Genomic DNA, 26,841 nt, shown 5'->3' on the forward strand with positions numbered 1-26,841 from the left:
TGCTTCCTAAGGGGGCTCTTTTATAGAGGAATTGTATGATGCACGACCCTCTACATTTCACAGCGTACACGTCCTTTAAATTATAAGACATCTGGCCCATGATTTGATAATCTAAACCATTAATATTTTGAATATGATCATGGATGGACGACTAATTTAAATTATATCTTGGAAAAGAGAAATGATTTTTTATTATGAACCCGATTTATATTTATTGATCTTCTGTCATTAGCCTATAAATCGAACGGTTAATATTTACCTATTGAGAAAATTTGTTGAGAATAGACCATTTACGGTGTAATACAGTAGATTAATAGTTTATATTACTAAAAATGGGACTACTTTTAATATTTTGAAATTTAGTGTGTACTGTAGAAGGATGGAGTCGCATGTCATACAGTTACTATTTGATGTTGGGTTAGGGTTTCACCCGTCAGGAACAGGTGTCGGATTTCTGGTTATATCCAGCTGTCTGTCTCTTATTTGACGAGAGAAAAACTTTGATACTCTGGCAAAGGGCGATGGATGATACGCATGCACTTAAAAACAACTTAGAAATTGTATGAGCTTCCCACGAGTAACTTAGCTAAACTGCCCAAAACATGGGACCCACTTAGGTATGTAATGAACCAAAAATTATGATTATTTGATTATATGACTGTCGGATTGGGAAACATTCATTGGACGGTTAAAATTGTAAAATATCCAGTGGTGTTATTTTAACAAGTGTCCATGAATCAGGGGTTTGGATTGTTCAACCAATCTGATTTTGGGATATTCTCTTAAGGAAAGTAGTCTCCACAATTTTGTCGGTTTAATTTGAGTTAATTTATGACACGTGTACAATTTATAAATGCATGCGTATCAAGTTTCATACGCTGCAGAGTATCAAATTACTCCCACTGGATAAAGTAAGAAGGATGCGGGCCCCTGTCGACAAACGCAGTCATAGAAGGAAACGGATTGGCTACTCCCCATGCCACCAGCCCCGTGGCTGATGGTCGGTGCTCTGTGGGCCCCACTATGATGTATGTGTTTCATCCATTCCGTTCATCCATTTTTAAATATTATTTTAGAGTTTTATACCAAATATTAGAGGGATATAAACCTAAGGTGGATCACACCACAGGAAAACAATGGTGATTGGATATCCACCATTAAAATCCTCCTAAGGCCCATTGTACTGTTTATTTGACATCCAGTCTTTTGATTAGGTCATACAGGACCAGATGAAGGGAAAAACCAAAGATCAGCTTGATCCAAAACTTTTATGGCCCTCCAAAAGGTTTTTAATGGTCCACGCTCATTCAACACTGTTTCCTGTAATGTGGTCCACTTGAGATTGTTATGTAAATCATTTTTTGTATTATAGCATAAAATTATCTGGAAAAATATATGGACGGAATGGATGAAACAAGTACATCATGGTGAGGCCCACAGAGCACCGACCATCAGCCATTGGCTGGTGGCAGGGGGAGTAGCCAATCCGTTTCCGTCATAGAAGAGGGAATGATTACGTACAAACATGGTATGCTACAAGCTCACTTTTTCCGCCAACATCTCCCACGTGGGAGGCATCTGAACCGTGCAAAAGGTAGGAAATATTGCAAAGATCATATGGCGAAACATCTGGGCATAAAAACTCGCCACGTGCGCCATAGCATAAAATCATTGGACATAAATGATTTGACCCAACTTGCATGTGTAGCCCACACGATGAGTATATGGGTCTGATTTTCGAGACAGGTAATCTTCATAGTGGGCCCACCTCTTTCACATGTTCGTGCACCTGTGGCACGTGGACACAGTCACGTGCATGGGACATCCAGGCCGTACATCAGCAGGCTCTACGGTATAGATGCCTTGGCACCGAAATCAGACTGGTCAACCCTTCTGCGGGCCCTACACAAGCTAACGCTAGAATCATACAACGGTCCATATTCAATTATGGCCCACCTATGACTGGACTGACTTCACGGACGTAGCGGCACTCCCCACGTGCTTAGACACGTACAAGTGTACTAATGAAAGTTTCAACATTGAGGTTTTGGTATTGATTCCGTAAGGGAGGCTAATAAAGAAGTGTGAGCTGACCGTGGGTGTACTGACAAGCTTTAAAAAAATAAAAATAATAAAAAATAAAAAAAATAAATAAATAAATAAAGGTGTGCTGATGAAAGAATCGTGGCCAATGGATGGCTATGGCATGCTCTTTTGGAAGTTTTTTGGTTGCGCAGGGTCCCCCTATCGGATTTAAAACTCTGGAATAGGAAAACCTTTGGAACGGAAAGGTTTGAGGTGCTGCACATCATACACTATCTCTCTGCCCGTTGTATTATCCTCGGGCCTTGAGTTCCGGCAATGATCATGGCCATTTGATCTGATGGGCCCCATCATCTGTGGACCATACCTATTGCTATTTACATAAGATAGCAGCTGTTTACTTTGGGTAATATCCATGGTGGACCTCACTGATGCAATATTAAAATAATAAAAATAAAATGCTGGCGTTAAAGACCTTCAGGGGCGCTTGGCGCGGGTACTTTGATGGGATTAGGAGGGATAGAATTGCATTGGTCCGTGCAATTCCATCTTGCATTCGAGGAGGACGGGAAAGGTTGGAATTAAGTGGGATGGAATTGTGTCTAGGGCCTGTTTGGATAGTGGTATTAAGTTGCATTAAATGAGATTGCATTACTAATCCCACTTTAAAATTCGAAATGGCATACTTGGAAGGAGTGTAAGATATGATTAAAATTAACTTTGTAGCCTTTGGAAGATGAGCTTTGTGTTGAAAAGTGTGAAATCGGATTGCTAATCCCCTGAATGATGGATTTTTGCTTTATTTACGTTCAATCCAAATGTAATTTGAAAGTAAATCGTAAGATTTATTTTTTAATGTATACATTTCAAACATAGTATTAAAAAAATATGGGATAATCCCAATCAATGGATAGTACCTTACACATGCATTGATGTAACTTTTACAATTCCATCCACCTTGATCTCACATAATGTAGCTGGCAAAATAGGCCCTTAGTCTCATGAAATTGCATTTGGTCCCATACAAGATTTCGTCCTTTTCTGCGCAATCCGCTTCCAAGATAAGGTGCTGCACTTGGGAGCTGTGCCGTCCATATATATATATATATATATATATATATATATATATATATATATATATATATATATATATATATATATATATCATTTACATGTGACATTCTAGTTATATATGTATACAAGTGAACGACATTCATTGTGAATTTGGTTCATTGATTACAATTTCATGGTCCGCCGATTATGATTTTGCTTAATCCCGTATTTTTCCATAGCAAAGTTTTTAACCGAAACATGGGATTGGATGGCTACAACCCCATGGTATTTCCATACGCGCAATTATTGAGCAATAATAATGTTAATTACATCTAATACCATTCAATTCCATGGAACAAACAACCATCAACGGTTTTATCATTTCAACTCAACCTTCCTTTAAAGAGCCCCTCGTTGGGTTTTCAATCTTGAATATTCATTTGGGGAAACCAGGCCGAGGTCACATGTTCGCTAATGCGGGCCTAGTTTTCCTGACCCAGCCATCAGATTGTTGACTGGATTGATTAACTCCACTGAGTCCTGAGTTAACTCACCTGGTTTGCAAACTATGATTAAAAGTTTAGAACATGCTCTCATATTCAATTTCAGATTGTAGATATGGCAGGTTCATAGACACACAGCCGAAATTTCTAATCATGAAATCCTAAAGCATTATCAATTGGAGATTTGGGATGAAATCTGTCTCATTAAGATGATAAAGTTGAAACATACACACAAGATTGTATTTGTATTAACCAAGTGTATAAGTCACAAATATATAGATCCATGATATTGAATTGCGCACCTAAACACCTCCCTCAAACTCAGTATACTTGAAAGGAAAGCATAGTGATCAGTTTGAATATCAAGTAGAGAAATCTTAGAACAGTATGAATATTTGTGAGGATATCAACAACTTGATTATTTGAAGATAAATACAAGAGAGTAAGAATTTGTTGTAGGGAATGATGTCAAACAACATGACCATCAATCTGATGATACTTGGTTGATTTGTAAAAGACATTATTATAAGCAATTTAGATGGCACTGTTGTTATCACCAAAGAAACGTATAGGACGGGAAGATTGAACACCCATATCTGATTGGAAGTAACTTGAAAATTTATTTGAATAAACAAAAATAGAAAAAATAAAATTTCACACCCAAACATGAAAGAGCTAAGATAAAGAATAATATGAATTTTCTTTTATGGCAAGGTATGGACCTTGTCGCATTCTTTAAGATATTTTATGCCTCTAGGTTAGTAAGATTGGTTTAGGATTTAAGGTTTAGGGTTTAGGATATAATGCCTAGTACAATTCTTTTTCTAGCATATATAGACAACAAATGAACCCAACACCCAAACATGAGATATAAAAAACTCCGTGTGCCTAGAGAAAAGTAAATTTAAAAAATGTCATTTTGTGTATGGTACCCCGTGAATAGCAATTGGGGAGTGAATGCAAACAAACCAGCAAGTCTCTTGTATAGACCTATGGTGTAATTATTTCCACGAGGGTCCTAACCATGAAACGATCATGCATTTTTAACCGTTACCAAAAGCCTTTGATGGGCCATGCGTTATGAACCCCTTTCTCACAATGAAAATGGTTTGATTTAATAGGCCATGCAAAAGTGCACATGAAAAAAGTAAAATACATCTATCAATTCAAAACAAATTCAAAATTAAAAATTTTAAATTGTAAATCTGAATAAAACAATTATAAAAAAATTAATTATAAAAAACAGTAAAACTTAACCCATCAAGACCCCTCTGAAGGGTCCAAAATCAAGCCATCCAGAGATCCTAGCAACAATAGTTTACTTCTTATTATCTTAAGAAATGAGAATTACCAAGAAAAATGCAAAAACTAGCAGCGAAGCGTCTGTCAATTGCATCTCCCACTTAGTCTGCATCAAAAGATGTGAAAAGCTCCATAATAGATATAAATGATAAAATGAGGGCTTAAAATAGGATGGTGTGTAAGATTTGAGGAATTGCAACAAAGTGAACAGTTCATGGGGTAAGCATAAACCAAATATATGAATAGCATGACTTGTTTTAACACATGCACCCACATCCCCACACCCGCCACAATTCATACTCGAACAAGACCTCATGCTGAAACTCTTGCGAATCTATATGAATAGCATGACTGATGTGAATCAAGTGACTGTCAAATAGTTAAGGCTTCCAACTAGCTGCTTGTACAAAGTTGAGTACGAAAGTAGTTCTCATTGAAGTTTAACAAAAAGCTCAAGAGGATTATCTACACATTTATTATTTGTTCAATTGACTCTATGATAAGATTAAAGGTATATTTAACTTATGAGAGAATGTAGCCTTGAGAAGATGAGTTAAACATAATGCCGATGAAGTAACAAAGTGGAATACAAATAAGCTTGTGTGTCACAAATGCCAACAAAATCTGGCTAATGATGATCATATCGTCAACATAAAGTAGGAGGAGAACAATATATTCCACCAAATGTTCTTTGAATAGTATCGACCTTTGGTTAGATAGATGGGTGCCTTGTTTTCCCCTATTGTGATGTCGGATCATAATCCAACTACATAAATGAATCTCAATGATAAGGTGGATTTTCCAATTTGGAAGTTGGGCGACCAAGACTACTTGAAATGTTGATCTCATTCCCTCCATTTGGCCCAAGAAAATTGAGAAATTAATTCTATGTACTCCTCTTCACAAATTAGGACTCTTGGCAAAATTATTTGGAAATCAATTAAGGTGGAAGTTTGTTGGTTAGATTTGTTTATAGGACTGCCACTAACATGCAAATTAGTCTAGCATTGGGAATTTCGTGGAAGTTCCTTCAAAGATATAATTGCTTGCATAAAATTAAGATTATTCTTTGAAAAAGATGCCGAAGATTTCCACCTTTGATTGAAGGAGGATCCTAATTATTTTATTTTATTATTATTATTTTTTTGAAGCAAAAGAAGAGTCTGACAAGGGTGGAGGGACATGTAAATAGTCATCCGTGAGAGAATATATTAGGAAGACATACTAGTCCTGAATTCAAACATAAGACCTTTCACTTTGATGACAAGTCAAACAACCAATTTCTCTAAAATCTTGGCCAGTTAGAGAATGGCATATCAATGTATGGAGAGGCCGTCATATCGCAATGTAGTTTGATACGTAATCTAATTATCAAAAGAGATACTTAAATTGTTATTAATTAAATTACTAAACATTGTATCTCCCACTAATACATTCTTGACATCATGTCTAAATACAAGATTATGCTTGAGAGGATCCAATCATGAGAATCTAAGGTATTAGAGTATTATTTATATACGTATAGTTGCGCATATATATCACATACTCTTGTATGTATATTCCAATGATTCTCGGTGGAAGTTAGATAACATGTATCCATCCATATATATATCCATAGTACTTTAATAGCATCTTACAGATGTTAGTGATGTTGCTAATAAAGTTATATTGCTACCGTACAACATGAAGTGGTTATCCTCTCAATGTTTTGTTATATGTACATTATAACATGAATGGTGAGACATTTTTACATTTTTACTTCCTAATTAGTTTTAAACGATGGATAACTTTATTTAGAAAAAGAAATCTTAAATCAAGTCATGTATTTTAAGAATTTACAAATGTATGTACCTAACAATATGTAGTTAGCAATTTACCAGTAAATGCCACTTAATAATTTATATTTCTCAAGAAAAGAAAGTCAAAAACTTTGATGCCATCGAATTTCTCTCCCACTAAAGTCTACTTTCCCCTACCATGCTTGGTAACTCACAACTAGGTACATGCCACTTTCCAACCCATTCTGACCATTGAACTCAAAATTATGATCATCCCAAACTTAAGTAGACCACACCATAGAAAAAAGTTGGGAAGGAACGCCGATCATTACTTTTGTGTAGGGCTTGTTGTAGTAATTCATCCAATCCATTCATCTAACATGCCTCATCATGATCCAAAAATAAAGGTATCTAAGATTTAATTTGGACATATATACCACACAAAATTAGAAGCTATAGGTATAAGTTTACAAGGTGGTCCACCAAACAAGACTCATATATTCTAAGAGCACTACATCACATCTCAAATTATGGAATCTGCCCCCACCTCTCAAATTATCCCCACCCTAAGCTTTGGCCAATATATAGACGTGGCTGGTGACCCCAACACTAGCCAGCTAGAGCTAGCTAGTGTCAAAGCTCTATGGCCCTAACATGATATCTGTTTTTATCTATGGTGTCCATCCATTTTACCATCTCATTTTCAAAAAACGAGGCAGATCCAAATCCCAGGTGGACCCTAACTTAGGAAACCTATTAATTTAACATTCACTATTAAAAAGTTCTTAGGGCTTATTTGTAATGTTTATTTGCCATCCAACCTATTGACAAAGTCACAAGAGACTTGGATGAAGGAAGATACAAATATTAACTTGAACCAAAACTTTTGTGGCCTTCAAGAAGTTTTCAATTGTAAGCGTTTAATCCACACTGCTCGTTGTGGTGTGGTCTGCCTAAGTTTGGATTTGCCTCATTTTTATGCCCATGCCCTAAAATGAGCTTAAAAAATGGATGGACAGCGTACATAAAACACATACATCATGGTGGGGCCCACCCTGATGTATGGCGGGCCTGAGGTTGTTTTAGTCCCAGAGTTTGAACTAGAGGGCTGTTAGGCCGGCATTATTCAAAATTTTGCTTTTGTTTTAACCAGACCCACACATCGCCTGCCTTTGTTTTGAATTACGATGCGTGGAGCCCATGGCTAAGTAATCTATACCGTTTATTGCCCCACTTTCTATGGATCAAGCCACAAAGCTCTTCTGCATCGGAAGATCCAACCGTCAATCTCTGGACCTTTCTCAGTTGAGTTTGGAAAATACAGTGCATATCTCTTCCGTCTGTCTAATTTTGAAGCAGAAAATAAAATGTTAGGATTAACCTGGGCAGGAGATTTTAATGGGTGCAGTTCGTACATAGTGGGGCCCAGCAAACCAATGGTCTGGAACTCTGAACCATGGGCTGCACTTGTCAGAACCAAGAATAGTGGGGCCCAGCAAACCAATGGTCTGGAACTCTGAACCATGGGCTGCCCTTTCCAGAACCAAAAATGCAAGTACAGTGTATAAATTCCCGGGTCGTTCCTCTTTAATAACTAATAAATGGTCCTCGCTCAAGGGTCCAAGTCCGGAAGTGGATCGCAGAGTAACTCAGTTCTCTAAACTCTGTGGGGCCCACCGTGGATCTAGGTGTCTTATCCACTCCGTTTATCCGTTTTGACATATCATTTTACGTCATTAGAACAAAATTGAAGCATATAAAAATGTTAAGTTGACCACACCGCCGGAAACAGTGGTGATAATAACGTCCACCGTTGAAACCTTCCTATGGCCCTCAGTGATGTTTATTTGTCATCCAATCTGTTTATAAGGTCACAAAGACATGGATGAAGGGAAAACAAAGATATCAGCTCGATCCAAAACTTCAATGCCCCGTGAATTTTTCAACGGTAGGCATTCAATTCACAGTTTTTCCTTTGGTGTGGTCCACTTGAACTTCAAACATGCTTCAATTTTCGGTTCATACTCTAAAACGATCTGGCAAAACGGATGGACGGTGTGGATAAGACATATAATCACAGTAGGACCCAAGGTGTTTACTTAGTACGCAATCTGCTTCCCTGGTATCCCACGTCCCGATGTGTCGTCTCACTTCCAGGACCATGTTCGACCAATCACAAAATACACGTACGCATGCCACATGTGCAAGACGACATAGACAACATTATCCAAACTGTCGATCTGATTGCATCTGGGCCGTTGGTTTGGGGTACAAATCTTATCACATTGGCAATCACGTCAAAACTCCCTATTCCAAAAGGAGAACGGATCAACTTCGGATAATGGCGCTACAACCTGTGGCGCCGTACCATCTCTTCCCACTCACACGCCACTTGTGTATCACATCCGTACCATGAAAATGGTGGGCCCTTCCATGAAGATCACCATTCTCTAAAATCAGGCTTATCCACTAACTAGCTGTGCCACAACTGTATGTAGATTGAGATCGTCGGTCACGCATTTATTCCAATGACGTGGCCCATCTGATGAACTAACCAACATGAATTTTTTTTTCTACAAAGATGATCATTATTGCAGACCTACAATTTTCATGGTACGGATGTTCTATACGTATGACATATGGCAGGAAAACTGGTACGGTGCTGCAAATCGCAGTGCCATTTCCTGTAGGTGGTCATTTCTCTTTCAAACGAGGAAAATAGAAGCCAGACAATATAGCTTAAGTAGGACATTTCAGACAATTTGAAGGTGAATGGTAGCCATCAATTTATAATCATGGCCCCACCACAGGCAGATAATTAGGAGGGTGACATGTCTTGGACGCAAAGAAATCCTCACCACATACTAATTTAAATAACACAAAATCTCAATTAAAATTCGAGCACGTATACACAAATGCAAGGTACAAAAAACATAGTCGCATTGATTTGTTGTGGACCACCAGAATATATGTGGATTTCACAGAAAGCCGTCGTGACACGGATGCTTGTGTGAACCCAGACCATGGATAGCTAAAGGACATGATCCAAAGAAAAAGGAGAGAAAACGTAGATTCTTCTGTTAGTTTTACACCATTTAAAAATAGTGGGGCCTAGTCCTGATCACATGTGACACTGATCCAGGTAATCCAAATAGTGGGTCTTGATGTGAATGAAGCATATATAAAAAATCACATCGATCAAGTAATCCTGACCATCCAATTTGAGAGTAAAATAGTTAGTGGTCGAAGTGACAAATCAGATGGTTAATGTTATCTTTTTGGTGCAAATTTTCAATGAATCTCCATAGACAGTTGGCTCACCAGTTTGGACGGTCTGGATTGCTGTAAACCATGCCATGTGTACATTTAAAGATTACATTTTTTTTAAAAAAAAATGGTAGTGGATCCGATGAGGCCTATTAACGTCAAGGTTCATTAGGATATGGAAGTGGAGTCATTTCATTGGCCGGCTAAATATGCTCTAATACACTTTATCCGATAATCTTTTAAAAGATGGTGGGCCCTCTTTATCATGGATGTGGCGGGCCAACGCAATGGCTGCTCCACGTCACAGCTTGACAGGACTTACCTCAGCCTGACCAATTTGCTCCCTTTTCATATACTGCCCAACTAATGCAAATTAGGAGTCGAGCACAAAATATCTATACCTAACTAGATTCTAATTAGTCATTTGGATCATACACTCACATGGAGGCGCCATGATATACGTGCAGCATTCTTGAAGACCAATAATAGATCATGCGATAGATGGACTATTGGCTATATATATATATATATAGAGAGAGAGAGAGAGATATATATAGAGAGAGAGAGAGAGAGAGAGATGTGATTCATGGTCAATGCACAAATCATCAGCGGTTCAGTGACTTGAATGGTTAAAGGGATATGACTGTTATGAGGTGACCTGATGCATTTGTATGATTAACCATGCTGGTATCATTAGGTTTTGAGACCTGGCACCATCCTTTTAACTATTAGGTAGACAATGTTGCTGCCATGTGAAGTATGTATATTTTCAATTTTTGTATTTCTTGTCATATGTACGTACATATATACACAAGTAACAAAGGGAGGGATTAGTAGGAGACGTTATTCTGTTGATACGATAGAGAACACCTTCATCCATTTCTTTCAAATAAAACTTTTATTTTTTATTTTTTCATATATATTCAATTAAAAACCACTATTTGATTAACATCTATTTAGGGTCTCGATGCATGACTTAATGGTAAGTACTATATGTTTTAACACTGAAGTCATGGTTTTGAGTGCTAGTGTGTTATACCTTGAGGGGGCCATGTGACAAATTGTTATAGTTGGCCATTGATCATGGAAAAAGATGGTATGGTGAGATTAGGGAGTTTGGTTATTGAGAAGAGAGCAGGAGATAGGGTTGAGTTAGCAACCCCATTGCAATGAATACACGGGGAAAGGAATTTTTTTTTTTTAAAAGGCCCGCATTTACATTTAAAAAAAAAAACATACGAAATTACCAATGCCATGATGCTCTCTCCATCATTTTAGCAATTCACAATCTCGATTTCTGATTTTTCAATTAGATTTGGGGCGTTGTGTGACTTTCCCATTCTAAAAGTGTGCCCGCTTGAGAAGTGCATTGGCTAGACTTTCGCCGCTGGAACTATTCACCTGGGGCCCACATTTTAGACGATTTGAATGTTTTGTCCCTGTGTAACAACGGCGTGCATGCCGTGCCACAGGCAAATAGTAAATTTTGTAGCTTGGGGTGCTTGTGGTGAGCATTTAGTTGTTGCTATTGCCTCCTTTAGAAGTTAGATCTTACTGGCAGCCCACTTAGGTGGCCCACTACTTTCATCAAGGGGCTCTCTTGGCCATCTTGATCTTCAAACATGCAATTCCTGCATTTGTGAGTTCTTGTGCTTGGAGGATATACGTGCATAGCATTCCTCTTCAGCAAGAAGGCTCTTCGTTTCAATTCCTTGAACCGTAGCGATAACCCATTCACACTAAACATAGCCACAAGCATGTAAATCCAGACCGTCCAAAGCACCTCTTCATCAATGCATCCCAAATTAATACTAATCAGATTATCCTGACCGTTGAGTTGTGGTCATCAAGGCATCGAATAGATGGCTAAATGAAAACATTTAAGGAGTCAGATTCAATGACTAAATCAGATTGTCAAGATCATCTAGTTAGTGAAAATTTTGAGTTTTACTGCACCTAGAAAAGGGCCCACAACATGAACCATATGGATTGATCATGTATGCCATTGTCCTGTAACTAAGGATAACAAGAGTATTTTTTAGACCTTAAAATAATCCAAGAAAAAATAAAAACCATATACACTTGTTAGAAGTGAGGCACGCAATAAAAGAACACTTGGGGAAATATTTCATTTTACACGCACGCTTGTATTAGCTTTTATTTGGATATGTATGCTGCAAGTTAAGCCTTTTGAGAAACAATAACACTACTATGAATTGTATATAATTGAAATATTCCATAAATCTTAAAATAACTAATGAAATGATTATGTGCTTATATTAAATGTAGAGCATGTAATAAATAAGCATTTAGAGAAATGTTTGCTTTTTAATGTGGGCCTAGCCCTTATGTTGTATTATTTTCTAATGGGAGATGTTAAGTTTATTAAAGTTTTTTGAAACATATCAAAGTTATAAAAAATTCTTGTTAATTCAAACATGACCCAATGAAAAAATATCATATGTTGAAAGTAAGGTGGCAGTAAAATAATGTTTTTATTTATTTATTATTGAGTCACAAATAAAGAGCCACAGGATTTCCCAATTTTGTTAGAATATATCTTAAATTATCACCTTGAGATATGTAAGAACTGTATAGTAATTAGATTTGAACATTTTTCTAATGACCCAAATCCTATATATAATAGGGCTTATTTGGAGATAGGATTTCAAAATAAAAATAAAAATAAAAATCTAGGTTGAATGTTAGGGCCTTTGATAAAACTAAGGTTTTGACTACTGTCCCGTTAAAAGAAAAAAAAAAGGGTCAAATTATCGAAGGGTTGAAATAGTGTAATCCAAATAATTATTAGTTTGCCCATCCAAAAAAAGTTGACTCATCCCATAAACGGTTTAGATAATCACAAGATTACCCCAATTCAAAGGGTTAAATCGTAACTTATTAAATGCTATGCATTTATATATCAAACCTCTCCTTGAGTAGAAAGGAGGACAGCAAGTTCCACATGCATCCCATCAAATGACAATCTCACGTCAAATTAGGTCGGGAAATGATATGACCTGGAGTAAGACTCACCCTACTCCAAATCATCAAGTGGGCCATTCCATGCAAAAATAATGGAAGTATAAAAAGACACACTGATCACATTCAATGCATACGTGTGACATTTTAGATGAATGGCCTAATTTCCTGACCAGTTCAACTTCATTCAATTCTATGCGACCTTATCATACATGTTTAATAGTAAATAAATATAGCAGCGGACCTTAGGAAGTTTTTAAGGGCGTGTTTGGCCCGTCAAATCCCATGGTAATAAAAGGGATGAGATTGCATTGACATTATCATCACTGGATGTCAGGCATTGTCTACCATTGCTAAAATATCAAGCAATCTTATTTGGAACGGCCAAGTGATTCCAGACTTCCATGAGTGCCTGAGTAGCATTATGTTTGAATGGCCCAAGTAACTCCATAATTCTATGAGATTCGTACCTGGTTACGTTTGGGTTGTTGGTACGGTTCACTTGAGATTTGTATCTCTTCATTTTTTCAATCATGCATGAGCTGCAAAAACCGTTGAAAGGTGGGATACACTGTCTGGGCTGCACCATCTGGTGGATCCTGAGCCGGACTGTTCCGAGTTACTGGCTTGTGTCTGATGGCTACCATGATGTATGGATTTTATCTGCATCATTTATCTATCTTGTCATGTAAAATTTTTTTTTTCCTTAAAGTAAAACTTAAAAAATGAGCCAAAGGCTAAAGTGTAACACACCCGCCAATTAACACCTACTCTTGAAAACTTGGTGTGGACACGGAAGTTTTGGATCATGCTCATATTCATGCTGTCCCTTTATGTGATGTGAACGTATGAACAGGTTGGGCAGAGACTCTAACATCACGATGGGCCAGTAAGGTTTCATCTGTGGGGTCATTATCATTGTTATTTGCTGTTGTGTCGCTCACTTGAGCCCTGTATTTGCCTAATTTTCCGGCTTAAATTCTAAAATAACATACCAAATTGTATAGACGCTGTGGATAAAACAGGAAGCCGATTGGCTGGTGCACCACACACCACCTAGCTGCTGTAGGTACATGTCATGGGAAGACGATCATTGACGCTCCTCAAGCTCCGAGTTGCATGGACGGTTCAAAGGAGATCAAAATTACATGGCCCCACGGTGATGGATTTATTATATCTACACGGTTTATCTAATTTTAGAGGTAATTTAAAATATTATTGAAAAAATAAATCATATCCAAAGATCATATGAGCCACACAACAAATAGCAGTAGGGATAATGATTTTCACCGTTAAACCATCCATAGAGCCCACCGCAATATTTATTTTCTATCCAATCTGTACATAAGGCCAAAAAGATATTAATGAGGTGGAAAAACAAATTTCATATTTATTCAGAAGTATTTTCTATCCAATCTGTACATAAGGCCAAAAAGATATTAATGAGGTGGAAAAACAAATTTCATATTTATTCAAAACTTCTGACCTAAAAAGGTTTCAATGGTAGACGTTGAATCCCCTACTCCTTTTGCAGTGTGGTCCACTTGCTAGTTAGATCCGTTAGCTTGACAAATGGATGGACAGTTTTTGGATCTAACACATACCTCGACCAGCCGATCCGCTTCCGGATAAAACACACATAAAGCTGGGTACGGCCGAACTCGGGACACGTGGGGTTGTACCCACTGCTTCGTGCAGCAGTGCGTACGGTGGGGCTACAAATCCCAATGGAAAACATCACATGTAAAATACGTTACATCGGGACTTTAACCTTTGAATCTTAGCCACATTCCAATTATCCAAGCCGTTTATCTTAGAGTATTTTGACCCTTTGATAATTCCTTTACTTTGAACATGGACGGGTCACCGTAACCATCGTACAATCAAAGGATTGAAATATCCAATGCGAGAGGAACTCCCAATTACACAAACGGCTCGTCTCAAGCTGACATTTGTGGTTTCTCTTCATTCAGATCTGTGTCATCCTATGAATAGCTTTGATGGCAAATAAGAATTACGGTGGGCCTCAGGTAGTTTTTAACGGTGAGTGTTCAATCACCACTGTTCCCTGTGGTGTGGTTCACCTGAGACATGGATTTGTTTCGTTTTTTGCCTCATGGTCCAGAATGATCTTGAAAAACAGATGGACGGCGAAGATATAAAACGAACAGATCAATGTGGGCCCACAGTCACGGATAAAGGCCAAATCCAATAGCTACGTATCTTTCTAATACCATCCCGGCGGATTCGAGCAACCCCAGTTTGCTAATTATACACGCGAGTGCGAGCTCTCCCATCTCGGTAGCCGCATGAGAAAATATTTTAAACTTTAGAGGGATATGATATTTCCATCAGAAGGGTACGCTTTCAAGATCTTCTGTCCTAAACAAAACAAATGGACGGCCAGATCATATAAAACAAATCAACGGTCAGAAAATGTTTATGACCAATAGTTTACTCTATATAGTGGGGCACGCATCTGATGAATCAAAAAGACTGAGAAGAAAATATGATAATTCTTTCTAAACTATATGGAAGTCTCAGATCTTGCACAAGTGGTCCATATCGGCACGTGTAGCTACACACGCGCGAGGAATTAACAAACCTAATCCAAACAGAAAACGAGCGGGAAGGAGAAGAAAATCTCACTGTCCCTTCGTATATATATCAGTTCACGACGAAAGTTCAGTAGACATCTGCTCTCGTTCTTCTTCCTACTGTCTTCTTCCTATCCGCCGAACGTGTGGCTGCCATCCAACAAAACCCTAACCCCAATTTTCTCCTCCTCTCGTTTTCTCTCCTTTAAAATTCCAAATCCCAGCTTTCTCCCCTTTCCATTCCTCTCAAATCTCCTCAGAAATTTCCAGATTCCCTGAAACGGGAAAAGCAAAAGCCTTTGAATTTGCATATTCAAGAGCATCAGATCTCTACTGATCTAGATTCTTCTTGGAATTCAGTAGTTTTCAGTGAAGGATCGGAGAACGAATTGAGAGGATGTGCGTTTTTCTGCTTCTGCTGCAGTCAGATCTCGAGTCCGTACTCTGAATTTTGTATTTGAATCCTTGTTTTCGGTAAGTGTTTCCGAGAGCATCAGATCTCTGATGGTCTATTTCTTCTTGGAATTCAGTAGTTTTTGGTGAAGGATCGGAGAACGAATTCAGAGGATATGCGTATTTCTGCTTCGGCCACAGTCAGTACTCTGAAACTTGGTATTTGAACCCCTGTTTTCGGTAAGTGATCTTGGGAGTGAGGATTTCTGTTTTCAAGTTAAAAAACAGTTGCTGGAAGCATTCGATCTGGAAATTGCGGTTAGTTTTGTAAGAATTTTGGAGTTCTACGTTTGGATGAGATTTCCTGCCCTTTTTGCTTTTGAATTTCAGCCATTGGATGAGGTTTTCTTGCTACGTTTTGGCAATCTGGTTGATTGATTGATTGATTTAGATATTGCTTGCCAAGTGATATGGAGAAATTGTCCTACAGAGATAATGTTTTTTTGGGATATGTTTCCCGGAGATCACTTGGGAACCTGAGCTCTTCTTCTAAGATTCCAAACAGAAGTCCGGACATTGATTTTGATGATGTTTTTGGTGGGCCACCGAGGTGTTCGATGACGGAGATGCGACACAGCCTTGGCAAATCTGCGAATTCATATTTGTTAAGTGGTGGAGAAGATACACCTTCGCCTAATAGTCCATGGTTGGCTCTGAGCGAGAAGCCTGTGTTCGGTGACGACAGCCCAAGCCGGAGGAAACATCTGAGTGGTGATTTCTTCGATGACATTTTCAAAGGTGAGGAATCTTCAAGTTCCACGCCGAGGAAACCTGACAGCGATATTTTTTCTTCTGCTCCAGCTTCTCGGATTTTAAGCCCGGCACGCCCTTTACCACCAAACCGCGAACCATTCATTGGAGCGTCATCACTGCCTGCACACCTCAGGTTATTTTTCTCCTCTCACTTTTGTTCTCCTAACTAAAGTAGGAGAATGCCTCTATGACATTTGGGCGAAAACATCTCTGTTGTATGCATGGCAGTTATGCAGGGCGGTCAGTACCAATGAGGCACCAAGTGAATGGGGCATATTGCAAATGTCAAGGTGATCAGACTGTGGCAGCCATTCAATCGGTGGCCTTAAAAGGGGGTGGTTAACTCAAGAAGTAAGAAATGGTGTGCAAAACACTGAGTGAAAATAGCAACAATTGGATAGTCAGAGTTGTCCAGTTACCACAAATTTTCTCATATAGCCATTAACATGGTCGCTCACCAGATCGATAGTCCTGATCGCCATACATGTTTGCCATGCGCACTGCAGAAGGGACTTCATAGAGTTTCAATGAGGTGCTCGTTATCGGCAATCCTCTAGCAGTAAAGCATTTGATGCAACCAACGGATATCTAGGATATTACGGGTCTGTAAAACACTGAAACTTTTGAATTTAAGGTGTCACACAATGCTCAATCTGAATTACTGGCATTTGTATTAAGGTAAGCATTTTGTAAATATGGGGCCCATCTTTCAGCAATCTGGTTTGTTTATCTTGTGGGCCCCCACCTGGGGTGAGAATGGAGCAAAATCTACCCCATCGAATGAATCCTTCCATCTGATCTGGGACATCTTCCTGCTGCATAAGAAGTATTGGCATACTTCCATTTTAACCTTCGATTGCAATAACCTAGAAGCATCTGAATTTTGGCATTATTCAATCCACAGACCGAATTACCATCGTTTCATTTGTGCCAGCATTCTATACATGTTGATCTATCTTTCTGTCATCCAGATGTTCATCTGCTGAGCCCCATCCCATATGTGTAAGGGACAAAAATATCCTATTTTGAACAATCCTAGCCATTCAATAGGTGGAGATCTTCCCGCTGGCTATATTTTCTTTTTAACCATCCATTTTATTTGAATTATTGGTTGACTAGGATAGTCCAACTGTACGGTTCTTTGCTGCATTGCCTGTCCAATGTCCATAGTGGGGCCCACCAGATGAACAGCCTAGAACACTGAAGGGCGAGCTCCACATGTATGGACCGCTCGCCCAAGTGAAAAAATCTGTTACTCTGGCTAAGCATTTTATATTTCCTCAAATTTCAATATGGTATCTAGCACTGGAAATGCCACCCCTTGCGGCCTTTTCCAATTTATATCGCACTTCACTTTTTATGGTTGATATCATCTGCTTCTTTGTTCTTTCTTTTTCATATTTTTCTGTTGCAGATGTGATAAGTCTCTTATTCTATTCAATGTGATGTTTACTGTACAGTTCCCTGTATAGAAGGTTGCAGTTATGTTGGTTTTGATGTTTGTTCTGTCTTCTTCCACTGGTTTTAAATTTTCAGCCTGTCCTCGAAACTGCCCAAAGGAATAGACTTACCGACGTTCCGTACTCCTAGTTGTAGTCCAATTAGAAGCAAGGATGGTGGGTCAAATGGATTTGGATTTCTGTCTTCACCAAGCATTTGTGTGTCTAGACTCGCGACCCAAACAGTTGCCCAAACAATCCTAGGAGAAGATGACTCGAGAAATGATACTCGACCTTCTTATCGCCATAGCCGTTTATCCCATGAATTTTCTCTCAATGGTGATGGGTCATCAAAGGTCACTGAATCTGCCATACAAGACACAGAAGGCCAATGTGTAGGGAAGAAGGATCGTGTTAGTTCAGAAGCATCTAATGACAACAACCAGTTTCACTTCTCTATATACAAATGGGCAAGCAAAGGAGTAACTCTAATGATGCCTGCTAAGGGAAGAAATAGTTCAAATACAAAAGAACGGGGTAAAACTGAGAGCATAGTTAGTGGGTTACCTGCACCGGTTTTGCAAGGAGTCAATTTACCTTCTCAGGGTGAAACAATGTCAGCAGCAAGTAGTTCCTTCCGATTCCAATGTGATAGCCAAGACAGTGTTTCATCCAAGGATATCAATATACTGAGAAAAGATAATGTTGATGAGGAAGCCATGCCTTCAGAACCTGAAGCGAGTGCCAGTTATACTCGTGACAGTTATATCTCTGAAAAATCAGGTAAGCTTATGTCACTCACTATGGTATCTTTGGGACTAATGCAATGCTCTTAAGACATAATTCAGATGTGTCTCCTAACAATGCAGGAAGGGAAAAAATCATACATTGTAGCGGTTCTGCTGGTCCACCTGTTGTAGGTTTCTGTAAGGGCGGTGTGAAAGAAGTTAACAAACCAGAATTAAAGAGCCTTGGTTCCCTGTTAAAGTATAGTTCTGATGACCCAGGTAATTTCTGTCACAAGAGTTCAAATGTATTAGTTCAATGTAGTATTTCTAAATGGCATTTTCTATATATATATAGGCAAGGAGGAGGTGGCTAAACGAGCCGGAGAGAAAGATGGTTCGCCAATACTAAAAAGTTCATCAGCAGGAGCTGTCGATGATAGTGTAAAAGCAAAGAAACCAATTGGAAGAAAATCCATCTTAAATCATGCCAAGACCATTAGCCCCAACTTGCATAATGCACCTTTAAATTCAGAAGACAAAATGATAGGCAACAGAGTCAAGGGAAAGGTCAAAGAATTTGTCAAAATTTTCAATCAGGAAGCTTCTCCGAAGCTCGCATCTCATGTTGATGCTCGAGGTCACAATCCTAGGAGGAAAGAATCAGGTGCACGTGGAGCAGAGGACCTGGTATCTGTCTGTGCAACCAAGGATAAAATAAACAATGAGAATAGCAGTGGAACGTTTACGGATACCCCTGTTACGGTACACATGCTGCCATGTGATCTTTAAGAAGCTAATTAAGTACCCTAATTTAGTATTTTCGAAGATATCTCCTTGTTTCGAAAAAATTGATCCCACTGGAAGCTCACTGAGTTCTAATAATTGTTTCAGGTAGGTCAAATTCTGAAGAAAACAGTGGAAAAATTCACACATGCAAATACCGATGCCCACAAAGTTCATGATTCTTCTTCAGAAAGGAATGACATCCCAGACTCATGCCCTGGTTAGTTCTTAATCAATCTATTTATTTTACTGATGTAAAGCATGTCATATCTTCCCCTTTTGGAGGTGTGGTACTTCGGGGAAAGCAAATACATTGGCTGTGCGTTCATCAATTGGTTAGAAGTAACAAGCTAGCACAAGCAATTCATCCATGTTATTCAAGAGGATGTACATGAAACCAGCGTGGTCTAGATCCTTGACAAAATGGGATGCCCAATTAGTGGCATCCATAAATACTTCTAGAGCTTTCAAGTTAGCTACCTGTCTGACAAGTGCACCCATGTGAGGATTCACATGACTTTTTGTCAATGGAACTAATGCTAAGATCAGGTTAATGATAACAAATGATGCCCAGAAGCCATTTGATCAATCAGTCCTTGCATCCTTTAGGTCCCGCTAGCTGATTGGATCTGTGGGGCGCTATGTTTAGTTATCTGGTGGGCCATGCATAAATTTTCTCTTAAGTACATCTCTGCACAAGTATATAACAGCCGAATGCCTATCAATTCAGTGATTAAAACTTCACTTGCTCTATTCATATGGTGCTGGAGTTGTATTAATAAAGAGAGAGAATGAAACATTTCCATTTGCTTCCATGATTCAATATAAGCATTCCATACACATGGAAAACATGTATGAGATCTAATCAATCATCAAATAGGCCCTACCTTGGCCTCGGATAGCTTAGATGCACACTGATTGGACAATCCTAACCCTTGCATTGGAGGGTCTGTAGGAAAATATGGATGGTCAAAGAAGCTTGTTTACTTATCTATAAGCATGTATTTTCTTTTCCCAAGATCCTCTAATGTAGTGATATGGATTTCCATATTGGTGTCATTTTGGGGAATGACCCGTGCAAGGTATAGCCTACCTAATGATTGGTCTGGATCTCTTACACGACACCATATCTACATGAAGCAATTCACCGATGAGCTATAAGCAAAGAAAGTAACCCTAACATGTGTGTATCAAGACTGAAAAGTTTCTAGAGTTGATCGTGGAATCATGGAGCTCCCAATAATATCAAAGCAGCAGCAGACATTCAGATCATTCAATTTGTGCCTCAATTCATACTGCTATTGTGTGTAAGCCCTTTTTCTTGTTGGACATCTAAGCAAAGGGCAGCCTTTTGAACATCATGTTCAATGCTTATGACCTTGTAAATTTCTTAGGTAGTAGTGTGATTGAAATGAAAGTTGGAAAGGTCTCAATATAATATTTCAGAATATGTTTTGCATTCTTATTTTAATGAACTTTTGTGAACATAGCCTCATCTTTTGCGTCTCAAAACTGGCTCATATTTGGTATATTTAATAAGGTTTTTAGCAAATATGTTCTTATTCCCATATTCATTTGTGTTTGTTAGAATCTACTACAGAAGGTTTTAAGGATGCAATTGACAATATAGAGGAATCTGACTATGAAGATATCCATGTGAGCTGCCTGGTATGTGTCTTCTATTTTTCTTTCATACAGTTCTCATTGCTAGTAGTAGCAAAACATCTGCTCAAGGCGTGTGTAACGGTCGTTATGTGGCTGTATCGGCTGTTATGTAGTGGTAACGGTGCCAAGCATTATGCATTACAGGGTCGTAACATCCATTGTGGAAAAAATGATCCGTAACGGCCTCATAATGGCTGTTTACAGACCCCTTTACGGCCGTAACAGTCTATTACCGGGCTGATACAGGATTTTTTTTTTATTTTTCATTTTGTTTTTTTCAAAAGAATTACAAAAGAGACCATAATGGCCGTTATGGCCCATATCGTAACAGTAACAGTGGTGTCTGTTACGGCATACCTCGCATCTGCTGTGTTCATAATCTGGTGCTGCTTTTATATATTGTGGAGGAATCTCAGTGTGCTACTTCTATTGTACTATCAAGGAAGTGCTAGGAAACACAGTGACGCAGACATTTTTGTGTTTTTGTTGTTGTTGTTTTTGATGCCAGGGAATACCAATCCAGAAAATATGTTTTCATTAACTTCTTCTAATATGAGGGTAGTTGCAATTTTAGATTGCAGAGAAATCGCGAGGAGGGGGGGTGTGTGTGTCCTAGTCTGTTTCTTTTGAACTGATTGCAGGATCTATTCATTGAGTTTCCTATGATTAATCAAGATTTTCCTTTAAGAAACCCACAAAAAGATACCTTGAAATAGTAACAGAATTTCTCTTCCTGCAATCCGTAGTGAAATCCATTTCATTTTGCATTGTAGAGAACATGGATGCCTGTGAAAATGCAGAAACTGCCTACAAACGTACACAAACAAACACAGTGCATTCGCATACACCTGAAATTGATGACTTCTGCATATGAGATTGTCCTGCCAGAAATATGAGTGAACATTGCCTTTTTGGCTACAATAATCCCATCTTGTTCCCAAGAGCTCAAATCATTGATTTTTTGTGATTGATACTGGATCCAGATATTTGTACCCATAAGCTACTCTAAAGAGCTAGTCTCATGATTTTTATGTACAGGTAGAACAATTACCTGAGGAACAGAAAGAAAAGCCAAAACCTATTCAACATCAAGAAGAAATTCAGGTAATGCATGCTACATTGATTGATCTACATGGCTTGGCTCTTTTTCTGAAAAGAATTTGCAATTACTTGATTGACCGCAGATTTCAGATGCTAGGATACGACAGTGGTCAAATGGAAAGGAAGGAAATATCCGCTCACTGCTGTCCACTCTGCAATATGTGAGTATAGTTTTCAAACAAAGACATGCAAACTTTTCGTGTGCTGTTAGATTTAGGTGTTCTTGGTATACTTTCTTGCCTTATTCCTTTTATAATCAATTCACATGTAATTATCAAAAATAAAAAGAAAATAACTCAAAGAAATCTCCTAAAGGTGTTATCTTTGAACTCTCAATCCATACAGAACCTTCTTTAGAAACTCCGAACTTCAAACCATCAAATCCTCCTTTGCTTCTATTGTGGAGCTCACTATTAAGAATCTTGTTTTCTCAAAGCTACAGTAGTTTCAAGATATTTCTCAACCCCACTAAAGCAGCCTCGCTCCGAACAGCTGTTGTCTTTCTTTCTTAGGACTTATGAGAGATGCCATGTCTGAACTCCCAAATTCCAACCTTACTAATCGTCTATAAAATCCAAACAGTCATGTAACTCTTTGTAATTCTTCTACCAATTTCCCATCCTCTTGCATCCCTGTCAGGTGCCAACATCACTTATGGAGACAGATATTGTGGAATATATCACTCTTATGGTGCACCACATCCGAGAGAAGAACAGAAACCAAATGATAGGAGTATATCATTGAAATTTATTATTGTAATTGATGTTGTATGTCCTTTTTGATAAATTCTTGGACATCAACTTGCCTTCATCTCAAGAGTAAAGTTGGTTGGTGCATGGCCTAGCTAGAGGGAATCCTGCCAGTGTGATCACGAAATTTTTTATTTTTATTTTTATAGAAAAACATTGTTGGACGTCTAATCTTTATTGATATTATTCATTTACTCTGTATTTCCTTAAACTTGGGAATATTTAGGAGGTTTTATCGTCCAACATGCAAGCTCCAAGTTATGCCTAAAGTGCAAGGCTATAGCTCTAGTTCTAATCTGCCTCTCCACCCATATCCTAAGGAGATGATGTGGAACTTCTGATTCCATTCTTCTATGTTCAGTCCTGATTGGGCAGCAAATAAATCCTGCATGCTTTGCTAGATGCATTTTCCATTGTGGAGCTTCTTGGAGCTGCTAATTCAGTATCCCGCAAATCCAGAGATATGTTTTGATTCTCTGAATCTAGAAGTTGGAGACAATACTAGAAACACCTGATATTACAACTGTAGAGACTCAATTACCTCATGTCGCTGAAAATGTGTTCGTGAGGTAAAGTTACTTCCCTGAAACTCTTCTAGGTACCCATTCTTTCATCCCATTTTCATGTAGAGAGCTTTGGTGGAGAACTCAGTTTGGAAAGGTGAACACATTCATTGTAGTATATTCCATTGAAGTATTTAAAAAGAGGTAGTTCTTCTCCTGCTTTCTCTTCTTTCGTCTTTGTTTCCTTTTTCTAACTGCAGAGTTACCAGTCAATCGATGTTCCTCAAATCAATGCTTGATTGATATAGTATTGTTTTCCGGTCTCAGATGTTTCAATTTCCAAATTTTAATGTATTGAAAAGAAATATGTTGGCTTGGAAATGACAAACTTGTTCTTACATTTTATTCTATCCATGCTAGTTTATTTGTCAATAAGATGTAACTTATATTTCTTTGTCTATCACTTCACAAGCATACAATAGTATCTCTTTTTAAAACATGACATTGTACCACAAAGATTTGAAATTCTTTCTGGAGCTGTTTCCTCCCAAGAATGTTGTGGCCTTTTGTCTTATATTCTCCCTTCTTGTGAGATCTTCTTGCGTGTTCTTCAACCTGACTCCCATTGCTCTATGTTGCCAACTTAGGAGCTTTTGCAGTTTGATTCTTAAAAGTCTTGCTGTATATAGGTTCTTTGGCCAGATAGCGGATGGAAACCAGTGCCCCTTGTTGATGTAATTGAAGGAACTTCAGTGAGGAGAGCATATCAAAAGGCTTTACTGTGCCTACATCCAGACAAGCTTCAACAAAGGGGTGCTGCAATGCACCAAAAGTACATTGCAGAAAAAGTCTTTGACATCTTGCAGGTATTTTTTAATTCTTCATAAAGAAAATTGGTGTTTGTTCTACCACATGGTTAAGTGCAGAAAGCTGAATCACTTGCAATGCCCACACATGTTCATCTGCTTGGGCCTGGAAACCAAGAAAAAGAGAGTGCAGACATTAGTTTGTCGAAAAATATTGAGAAATGCATATCTTCTGTGAAACAGTTTGGACCATACTAGAGGTGTATAGGTGGCCCATTTATAATTGGGCCTATAAGTCAGCCCGTGCAGTCCCTTTGTTAGTCAGACCTGAAATTCAGGCCTAGGCACAACCACTACAGTCATAAATGGGCCATGTATTTTGGGCTGGGCCTCAACAGGAAAATATTGTCAAACCTAGGCGCCAGTCTAAAAATCAGGCCCAGACGCTACTAATGGTTGGCTGGGCTTGGAAGCTGATTGGAGAGCCCAGCCCACTTCCCTCTAGATCTAAAGTTAACAAGGACAGCGACACTCACTGCTAATGGGTGGCTGGGCTGCTAAGCCAATTGGAGAGCCCAGCCTACTTCCCACTTGATCTTAAAGTTAACTAGGCCAGCCACACTCCACTCAATACATGTTCTTCTTAGAAATAAAAAATGAACACAAGGCTTCCATGATTCCATATAACATCTCCATGCTAGAGCTGATTTTCAAATGCCATATATTAATGTGTATCGAGTTTTGTCAAACGCGATAGAAGCACCTCAATGAGTTACATGCGGCCAACTCTAGTAGCAGTCAAATTCACTGTCATGGAGAATATACTTGAAGGATATTATAAAATTTCTTATGGCGGACCCTTTATGCTTCCAACCTGGCTGCTTCCTGTATGATTTTGGCTGCCCTAATTATTAGCTGCTGCTGAAAACACTGGAATTCTGGCCTATACTGTTTCCTGACTATTGCTTGGTCTACCACTCTGATTGGCTTACAGCTTTGGCTACCCGACTACCTCTTACCGCTTACAGCTCTAACTGGCTTACCTGGCACACAATTGAATCTTACTATTCAATTGAACACCCAAAGATCCTGTTTGGTAGATGCCTAAAAATGAGTTCATCTCATTTTATTTAAGAGAAATTATGTATTAGAGATATACCGAGTTCATGTTAATTGTAATTATGTACTCAAGATCAAGATCTGTAGTAAATAATTACTGTTAATTAAAATGAGATGAGCTCATTTTTAGGCGCTTACCAAACAGGGCCAAAGATTTATATAATTTTCTTTAATTCCCATGCATGTCTAAGAACCTGACTCAACTCGAAAGTCTACTAAGTCGAATTGACTTGAAGAGTCGGCCAAACACTTGACTTGCAAGCAAAAAACTCAATAATTAAATCATTGTTTTAAAGTAGTATATTATGAAGTGTATAAACTAATAAAAATATGAAAAGTTAACAAAAGAATTAGATAACCCAGAAAAAAATCAACTCGGTTGAGTTTTCGTTCCAACTTGATTACACTTGAAAAAAAACTCAATGAGACATGAAAAATCAAGGGAATCAAGTTTCATGTCGAATCAACTTGAAATCTAACTGAGTTGGGTATCTTTGCTCACCAATTCAATTGTCCTTTTACACCCTGCTAAGATGTTTGTTAACTCCAGTGTTCACGGACCCACACTAATCTATCATGTCCACTTCATGACTGAAAATTAAACAATTTATTCAAATCAGGCAGCTATTGGCCTGGTCCTTCAAATCCAACTTCCTTTTTTCTTTTTTTTTCTGCTCCTGATAAAATAGAAAAAGAAACCTTCAAATAACACCTTTTACTCATTTCACCATTCACTTACGAGGCAGACTTTCTTAATGCAGAATTTGTTTCCATACAAAGCTGGTGCTTATCCAGCTGGAATATCTCCAAAATTGTAGTGCTTCACATACACCTTTATTTGGCCTTACAGGAGGCATGGACGCATTTCAACTCAGCTAGTTCAATTTGAGATCGGCATGCTTAACAACCACTGCCTCCTCTGAAAGAACAAAATGATACATCCATCTCCAATTATAGGTATGTGTACTTATGTTGCACGTATGTGTTGTTTTGATTGTGTGTATATATATGAATTATGACGTGATACCTCAGCGTTGCCTACAGCACTTCACAAAATCTTCATATGTAATTTGATAGATTATATGCCGGGTCGGTCCCAAGAATAGTAAGCCGACCCGAATTCCTGTATTTATTTGACTTCGAAAGTTTTCCGAATAAAGTTATACACAGCTGTAGGCGTTTTGTAACAATAGATGCCTCCATGCTTACAGCAGTTA

At 38.4% G+C, this 26,841-nt stretch overlaps 1 protein-coding gene across 4 annotated transcripts; it reads left to right on the plus strand.

Annotated features, from left to right (window-relative positions):
• The first annotated feature begins 15,634 nt into the window (after positions 1 to 15,634).
• On the plus strand, positions 15,635 to 26,841 carry LOC131218531 (J domain-containing protein required for chloroplast accumulation response 1). Of its 4 annotated transcripts, XM_058213123.1 has the most exons (11): positions 15,637 to 16,320; positions 16,409 to 16,864; positions 18,268 to 18,953; positions 19,040 to 19,177; positions 19,254 to 19,660; positions 19,790 to 19,901; positions 21,270 to 21,349; positions 22,385 to 22,450; positions 22,531 to 22,608; positions 24,389 to 24,565; positions 26,475 to 26,841. In XM_058213123.1, exons 1-11 carry the CDS (start codon positions 16,316 to 16,318, stop codon positions 26,511 to 26,513), a joined length of 2,244 nt encoding a protein of 747 aa, XP_058069106.1. In that variant the 5' UTR covers positions 15,637 to 16,315; the 3' UTR covers positions 26,514 to 26,841. The 4 variants fall into 4 exon arrangements, with proteins under 4 accessions (XP_058069105.1, XP_058069107.1, XP_058069106.1 ...); XM_058213122.1 differs by having other exon boundaries at positions 15,635 to 16,864; positions 19,254 to 19,654; XM_058213124.1 differs by having other exon boundaries at positions 15,636 to 16,864; positions 19,091 to 19,177.

The sequence above is a fragment of the Magnolia sinica genome, chromosome 11, assembly GCF_029962835.1.
Source record: "Magnolia sinica isolate HGM2019 chromosome 11, MsV1, whole genome shotgun sequence".
NCBI lineage: Eukaryota > Viridiplantae > Streptophyta > Magnoliopsida > Magnoliales > Magnoliaceae > Magnolia > Magnolia sinica.

What these genes read in the sequence shown, in the direction of transcription:
- LOC131218531 (XM_058213121.1), top strand. Translation starts at nt 16,389, where the DNA reads ATGGAGAAATTGTCCTACAGAGATAATGTTTTTTTGGGATATGTTTCC. An exon ending in TTATATCTCTGAAAAATCAG is followed by an intron (nt 18,954 to 19,039) that starts GTAAGCTTATGT and finishes CTAACAATGCAG; the next exon opens with GAAGGGAAAAAATCATACAT. An exon ending in TTACGGATACCCCTGTTACG is followed by an intron (nt 19,661 to 19,789) that starts GTACACATGCTG and finishes TAATTGTTTCAG; the next exon opens with GTAGGTCAAATTCTGAAGAA.